Source organism: Pinus tabuliformis, chromosome 3_2 (assembly GCF_031772625.1).
Source record: "Pinus tabuliformis cultivar Carrire ecotype Pingquan chromosome 3_2, CPIR1, whole genome shotgun sequence".
Taxonomy (NCBI): domain Eukaryota; kingdom Viridiplantae; phylum Streptophyta; class Pinopsida; order Pinales; family Pinaceae; genus Pinus; species Pinus tabuliformis.
Window position 1 is genome coordinate 75375471 of NC_142302.1, and position 8558 is coordinate 75384028.

The following is an 8558-nucleotide window of genomic DNA, read 5'->3' on the forward strand; positions in this document are numbered from 1 at the left end:
CTAGTTCCCAAACCTCAGCTTTAATGAGCTCCCAAAATTCATGAAAGAAATTGGCTATGAAGCCATCCGGCCCGGGAGCCTTACCATCTTTAAGTTGAGCCATGGCTTCTTCGACTTCCTAAAGAGATGTGGGTTGCAACAGTTTAGTATTGTGATCCTCCGTTATGATTGAAGGAATGTGTTGTGTGATGGTTCTGATCGCTTCATCCCTATTACCTGTGGGCTCCTTGAGAATATCTCTAAAATATCCTATGAATTCCTTCTCCATATCCTCATGTTCTTCGACTCTTTCCCCTTGTTGATTGTTTATGAATGTAATGTTATTGTGCATTCACCTTTGGATTGTGGTTTTATGGAAGAATTTTGTGTTCTTCTCCCCCTCTTTTAGCCAGCTGATTCGGGATTTTTGACGCCAGAGAGTTTCTTCTTGTTTCCTGCGCTCTTCAATTTGATTCCAGAGTATCTACTTCTGATGTGTTTTTTCATCTGTTCTGCCTTCTAGAATGAGAGTTTGTTGAAGTGCTTGCATTTGTTGTTCTAGTCTTTGGCGATTCTCCTGAATGTTACCAAAATGTGTGCGATTCCAGACTTTGAGGACTTGTTTTAAGCTTTTCAGCTTTTGCTGGAATTGATACATCTTTGCTCCCTTTGGCGGAATATAGGATTTCCATGCTTCTTTTACCACTGTCTTGAAATTGGTATGAGTGAGCCAGAAGGCTTCGAATCGGAAAGGTCTATTGCAACAATTGCCTGGCCTGGACCATTGTAGCAAAATTGGCCAGTGATCGGATCCTCCTTGGGGAATGATGGAGGCGTTGAAATCCCCTCCCAGGTGGATTGCATTGTCCGAGATGAAGAACCTGTCGAGCCTTGAGGCTATGTGGTGAATGCCTCGACGCTTATTTGTCCAAGTAAAAATTCCATTGGAGGTTGGAATATCCATGACTTTATTGTTCTGAATGAATTCTCTGAGGCCAGTGCTATCACTGTCGAGCCTGATTTTGCCTCCTTTTTTCTCCTCCATAGATTTTATGATGTTGAAGTCTCCGCCACCGATCCACAGGGGGAATTGCCTATTTTCATTGAGGATGGAGATTGTCTCCAGAAGATCAAGTTTTTGATGAATTGTCTGCGGAAAATACACATTTGTGAGATGCCCATGAATATTGGTGCCGATGGGGTGGAAGGAAGCTTGGATAATATGAAGGGTGGCATGGAAATCATATAATGAAATAGTCTGCGGGTTCCACAGAATGGCTAGTCCGCCTGAGGCCCCAGAGGCATCGACCGAAATAGAGCTGCTATCTGCCCAAATCTTGTTTCGAATTCTTTCAATAGCTGCATTGCTGCTTTTTGTCTCTTGAAGAAAAACTATGGAGGGTTTTTCTTGTTGAATTAGGTTTTTGATCATTCGATGTTTTGAGGGACTGTTGAGTCCTCTCACATTCCAGGAAATGAGCTTCATGTAAACTGAGGTTTGGGTTTGTAGAATTTTGTCAACTTAGGGAATCGCCCCGATTCCACAAGTATTTCACCTACTATTATGGTCCTCTGGAGGTCTGTCTTTCGTCCCCTTTTCTTGGTTTCTTTGAGTGCCTTTTTTCTATCCTAGGGGCTTACTCCTTGTATGCCAAGACTTTTATTGTGCTGCACTTTGGTCAGGACTCCTTCAAGTCTGTCTATTTGCTAGGGGGGAATTGAGTTGCATTCCTTTTGTTTGCATGCCATTTCAAGTTTGAATATGTCAAGACCATCTAAGCTAATATCCACCTGATCTTCCTCCATGATGATAGGGGTGCTCTGATCTTCCTCATCTGCATTTTCCTGTAGACTTAGAGCTAGAGCTGCATCTAGATCCATGGCTGCGGCTTGCTGTTTGTTGTCTAGGACAGATTTCCCCTGGGAAGAGGGGAAAAGACTATGATCTGCAACCAATTTTGCATTCTCCAAAGGAGGGTTAGGAATGTGGTGAGAAGAGGCGGGATCTGAGGACTGCATGGGGGCTGAGGGGTTGTGGAAGGATGAAGGCATAAAAGACTTCTCCAAGGGGTCAGAGCTGGGTTGGTCCTGCAGATCTTGAGAAGCAAGCATAGTGAATCTGTTATGGGAATCTGCTTTGATAGCATTATCAGAGACAACCTGGCTTTTCTTGGCATGCCTGCGGCAGGTGTTGTGGCGAAAAATGCCTATGCAAGACGATCCTATCCACCTAAGGTGTGATAGTGCCTTAACAAGAAACAGAGACAACTATTCTAATATTCTTCCTTTATGAATTAAGAATGAAGAGAGATGGATGGACTAACCGGTGTCTTTCGTTTGTCCCTCGATCCGGTTTCTCTTCCCTTGGAGAGTTCCCAGCTACTTGCCTTCTCGCTCGCCCAGCTTCAAGAGGTTTCTGCAAGATCACAAGAAGAGAACACTACACAAGACATGGATTCATATTCATAACTAGTTCAGGATTAGAAATAAACTAAACATACTAATGCAATCATACATCAAAAATACATCAGTATATAGGAGAAACCAAGATAGCTTTATTGATGAATAACAAGGTTCAGGAAGAGATACAACCCAGAGAGCTCCAATCCAGCATCTCCTTCCTAGCAAATGGAATTCCTATCTTCACCCCCTTCAAAGCATTAAGCACCCAATAGTTCCAGTCTCAAACCAACAACAATTCTTTGCAATAACAAAATTCCAGCCTCTAGATCTCATGGAGGAGAGATCCATATATAGATGTTTGGAGAGAGGATGAGTCAGCTTGAGATCTGACTAGTGTCCTCTCCCTCTGTTAGTTCTTGATTCCACTTGGAGGTTCTTGCTTCCACTTGGAGATTTGGAACCTCTTACTCATCACCAGTCGAATTCCCTGAGGCAAGTGTCATTTTGGAAGCTTCCTGGGTTCTGACACCTTGAGAAATGAACTTGCCACATGTCCACTCTCGCTCAACGCAGGTAGCCAGTGTTGCCTTTGACATTTAGCGCAGGTAGCCAGTGTTGGCTTTGACATTCAGCGCAAACAGCTAGTGTAGCCACTGAAATGATCCTGAATTGACTTGTTTTTTAGCAGTTTCTGGTGGAGAACTTCTGTGAATTGTTGTGGTTTGTTAGCCTTGTTCCTCTAGGGGTAGGAACAACATGTTTAGGGACTTTGGATCCCTTAGATTATGGACATTTCATGCTCAATGCTGTAAGGCACAAAAATGTCTATAACAGTTGCCCCCTAAAGTATGAGGCTGTTTATCGGGTGAAATGCTTTATCAGGGGGATCCGAAGTTCATCCAATGCTGGGAGGAGACCTGTAATAAGATACAATACAATACATTATTTTTCATGCTACTTTCATGATCTAGCTGAGGCAGGCATTCCCATGCTCAGCTTTATAAATTCATTTTTCTGTACATAGAACAGACAATCGTCTGATGGTAGACTGATAATTTTGATGAAATTATCATCCTTTGACTAGGATGATTATCTGCTGTAATGATGTACATGTCAATGTCTTTATCTTTCCTGAATATATATCGCAACCCGGATGGATGAAACTAGATCCGCGGTCTTCAAACTCGTTCGATCTTCACTCTAAGTACAAGTCGATCCATGTGAGAATTGTTCTGAAGTCGAACATGGAAAGACATCGCTTGATTACCGGTCAATGAGGTAAACCGTTAACAAGCGCGAGAGGAATCACCGATAATGATAATGACCCTCAAGGTACTGCAGTACAATTCACGTGGTGTGAATAAAGGACTTGGCGTCGAACACCACGCAAAATCTTTCGGTCAAAGGTCATTTACCTGTCGCCGGAAGTGAGAAACTTGCCATTGAGGCATGCAAGCTTCAAAGTACTGAAGGGGTTGTTCCTAGATCAACTTCTTGGATAATGAGCTGATGTCGACAAGAAGCGATCCGTCAAAGGAGGGCCTTAATGAATCCCACATCAGTGACACAGAATGGAGCTAATGATTTTAATGGAGGTGAAAACGATCTGTGATATATGATTCAGGGTGGCGGTCATGAAAGGATGAAGGATAATGTATGGCAACGGATGGGACACGGGTGACTTTTCTGAATGATTTCTCTTGAACATATGGCGACACTGATGCGATGGATTGGTAGCATCACCCCAAATATGGATGGTATGGCGAGACCATGGATATGACCGGTGAATGAAACAACCCAACCCGATTGTGGTACGGAGGAAAAGTGTCATGTTCAAGAGCGACTTGCTACCATCAAATTTTTCTTTAGTTTCTCCCAATTTTTCCCCAGTCATTGCTGACCAGTACCTCTTTATTTTTGTCAAGCTTGAGGAGGATAATATATGCTTGTTCTATAACCTGCCCTTCGGGCAAGCCCATCGCTATGTTTTAACGAGCCTAGCGATAGTGAAACTCGTTCTCGTCTAAAGACAAGTTTGTCGCTATTTAATTATTTTAACGAGTCTAACGACAAGGATAACTCGGTCCTTTTCATTTTTAGAGAGTCTGAAAAGGTACATAAAGTTAACTCCAAAAGTCCTTTTTTGTCATCTAATCCCTTAAGTCCGAAAAATTATAAAACAATACAGAAGGGATGAGTTTTCGATAGTTTTAACGAGCCGAATAAAACAAGCGCTCGATCTTTTTGTGCAATAATCCCTCAGGTCAAAAAAGATTAAAATCTAGAGGAGGGATAGCTCTTCCTGTCCCTTTAACGAGCTGGAAGGCCAAGGACTCGGCAATCTTTTCATATTTTACGAGTCAGTTGAAAAGAGCTTAAAGAAGACTCGTCTTTTGAGGAACGAGTGATAAACAGGGTTAGCAGCTGATTCCAGGTACAGGTTGGAATTTTCCAATCACGGCAGTGTCACAAGGATGGCTAGTGAAATCACTCTTCGCAGCTATTCCTCAAAATGGGTAAACAAACATATGGAGGTGAACGATCGGCCAATGAAAAAGTGGAGGTGACGGTGCAAACACGACCAAGGATTTAATGGCTGATAAGGTTACATTCACAGTGGTTATTTACTGGGATAGTTCATTTTTTAATGAGCTTAAACGCGGGTGGAAACATTTGCTCGACCTTATGTTTATTTTTTAACGAGCATGAACTATGTGCTAAAACTGCTCGGATCTTGCGTTTATTTTTTAACGAGCATGAACTGTGTGCTAAAACTGCTCGATTACCCAGTCATATGATAAGAATGTCTCATTAAGATTCTATTTTTTATGGAGCTTCATCTTACAAAGCTATGCCCCGCATCCTTTCTTTATGCAAGTTAGGAAACGGCTAACCCAAAAAACAGATAAATAACTGCTCTTTGCTTGCACTCCAAAAGGTTTGCATGCCCCCAGGTATAAAGTACGATTTCAAGGTTACCTCTACTTCTTTTCCGTCAAAACAATTGTTTTAACGAGAGAGGCTTACCTCTTTCAGGTTACCCAAAGATTGTCTCGTTAATCTTTCAAACAAAACACTTCCTCGGCAATGTCTACCGAAATAGAGAAAGGTGGGTGACGGTGCTCGCCAACTCACATAACTTTGACAAAAGAATCTTATTCTAGAATAACCCTCTTCCAGCATGGGCGGGGTACAGACTAGTCATATTCTCCCGCGGAAACCTACTCTATACCCAAAGTTTTCCTGTCGAAGCAGACCAGGACGCATGCCCCCTAGGTTCCAGTCATATCCTCCCGGATTACTCGCGCTCATCAGGAGGACGGATCGTGGGTTGAGACACTTCTTGCGTGAAGAGACCATTTAGGGATGGTATATGACTATTTGCGATGCGTGATTTGGGAAATGAAAGTTGGTCCACGAGCTTGACCACTCTTCCTTCATGCGGAAAACACATTACTCTAAAGAGTGAGGAGACGATGGCTCCCATGCAATATATATAGTCTCGTCCAAGGAGTAGGTTATAATCCAACGGTCCTTGAACGACCATCACGTTCATTTGAACGGTCTTCCCTTTCAATGTTATGGGCACATTGGGGAGGATCCCTAAAGGTTGACTGGTTCCTTTATCAAAGCCTGATAGATTTCTCATTTCAGGCAAAAGCGCTGGTGAACCAAGCACTTTCCAAGCAATAGAGGAAAGGATACTCACAGATGCCCCCTCATCAATGATAGTGCCAGCCATTACCATTCTGTATATTTGAATGATAATTCTGAATGGTATGCTGGCTGGCAACCGGGGTCTGCCTAGTTGGTTCCAGTCGAATGAGACAACTAGGTTGCTTGGTGGTGGGACCGAATAGACGGCCGGATATGACTCCGACGAAGTTCCTTCCTGCGATAAAGGAATGGGCAAATTGCCCCCTTGTTCGTCGGAGTCTGTGTTGATGAAGAGAATTTGGACGGTGTCGTCTTTATTCTCCTCTGTGATGGTATCATTCGAAGATGGAGCCTCTGAAGGCAAAACCGGGTCAACTGCCGTCTCAACCTTTTGACTTTCGTCAGGTATGGATTCAGACGGTTCATCTTCAATGATAGGTGCTTCGGCTGACCACCTGGGTGGGCCAGCCGGGTTCTCAACTAGTGAAGGACTTGGCAGGAGTTTTTGATATCCAGGAGGAAGTTGCGCTCGTAAAATCGGGCGATCTTCCAGAACTCTTTTAGCCTCATCTAAGAAGGGACAACGGTGGATGGCGTGGTCGCCTTCACACAGTTTGCAGGGAAATCTAGCTTTCCCTCTCTGTCCTGTGACTTCACTTTCACTAGTTGACGGTGAGCAGTGAACATGGCTATCAGAGGTCGACGCTACCAAATTGTGCAAACGGGGAGACCAATCCCTTAGTATTCGAGGGATGCAGGGACAATCTCTGTGGAATTGGTCTCCCTTGCATATGACACATGGAGATTTAGGCCTGGTCAGTGCTGTGTGTGGATTTTTGTCAGACGACACTTGTTTGCCCCCAGTCGCTTTTGGCTCCTTCTTCTTCTTCTCTTTCTTCTTCTTTTCCTTCTTCTCCTTAGGAACTTGGTTTCTTGTTTTACCAGTTCCGTCAAGCGAAGAGGAAGGAGGAGAGGAAGAATTAGATGAAGTGGAAGGCTGGTGGGCAACTCTGGTCTGATCTAACTGTTGACTCGACTGTTCAGGAATAGTGGTGTTCTGAACGACATTGGTTGAAAAGAGCCAGACCGGCAGGCCAATTGTCAGTCCTGGAAGCGACAATGTGGCCATATGGGGCGCACCAACATCTCCCCAAGAGGAGAACCAAGGGGAATTCCTTGGTTGGTGTGCTCCATTTTTTCAACCTAAAGATCAACGCAGGAATAGGGGTGATTGTTCCGTTTAAAATAAATTTTTAACGACGCTTAGACACAACTTGCTTTTTCAGTTTTAAAGAGTCGAGAAAAAGCTAAAGATGACTCTAGTCTCCTTCGATGTTTTAACGAGCCCGAAGTGACAAATGCTCGGATGGACTTTTTCTGTTATAGAGTCTGAAAAAGGCCAAAAGAAACTGCTCTGGAGTTCTAGGCAGAGGGTGTGCCAAACTTTTCGCAAAACCGCAGAATACTTTTTAGGGTACAGGCAGTCGATCTTCCTAAATGCTGTGTTCAGTGCATTGCAATCAGTAGGGCGGCCGACACAGCTTCCTAAGGATAAAGGTTTTATGCCTATAGGGGTCTCCCAATATATACACGACGGTACGTGGGAGCACAATCCGTACTGGCGCTATCGTCCCTCAGGAGGAATCACCCACCATCCACGAGATCGACAGTCACCAGGCTTTACGACGCCGGAACACGTCTCTAGCCTAGACCTCTATGTTGTGCGTTATGTTGCAAAGCGTTGTTAAGTTCATTCAATTTATTTTAGGTTGATCTTTTTAAAGTTTGCCTTTCAAGGTTCACCACGAGATGTATGATACAAATTCCTAAATGCAGTCTAAAGATGATAAGCAAGCTTTTTATCTTTTCAACTTTGAAAATCCTAGCTACTAAGGGAAAAGAAAGACACCATCTTTTCTCAAAGAGCAATCAGCACACTCTAATGCACTTTTCCTAAATCAAACATGCAAACTATCAAGATGCAAATGCACAATGCAGGTGTTTGTTTTCCGCTTTCTTAGTATTGATGCCTACAGAGAAAGCTTTTTGCACAACTTTGAATTTGCTTTTAAATGACAAAAACAAACAAGTTTACTTTTTCGAAATCAGAAAGGGTAGAAGAGATTACAACACTTAACGATTTTCGAAATAAACTCTTGTTTCGACACTTTAAAAGAGACAAACTCAAACCAAAAGCAAGAATGAATGTATAACCAACTGTAAACAGCCAATGAACTCTCTCCTAAGATCACAATCAACATATCTGAATCAAGGGCTACAGGATGATTATTTCACTCATGCAAAGGAAAACTGCGAATGATGCCACAAACACATAAAAACACTCACAGTATTTTTTTACAAAAGGAGGCGGAATTTAAGCAGAGAAAAGGAGTTATCAGACTGGTACCTATGCTGGTTACAGGCTGCAAAAATCAGAGATCAAAACAGGGCAAAACAGAGCAGAGAACCCCAACTGCACAAGGCCAAACTGGTTCAGCGCAACCTCAACACAGGGGCTT

General features: G+C 43.2%; 1 protein-coding gene across 1 annotated transcript; it reads right to left on the minus strand.

Annotated features, from left to right (window-relative positions):
• Positions 1-463: 463 nt before the first annotated feature.
• Positions 464-1465, minus strand: LOC149179916 (uncharacterized). Its single transcript, XM_089413691.1, has one exon. The coding sequence runs from the start codon at positions 1463-1465 to the stop codon at positions 464-466; it is 1002 nt and encodes a 333-aa protein (XP_089269817.1).
• Positions 1466-8558: the final 7093 nt, after the last annotated feature.

Coding starts and splice junctions, on each gene's coding strand:
- LOC149179916 (XM_089413691.1), bottom strand. CDS start 1,465: ATGAAGCTCATTTCCTGGAATGTGAGAGGACTCAACAGTCCCTCAAAA.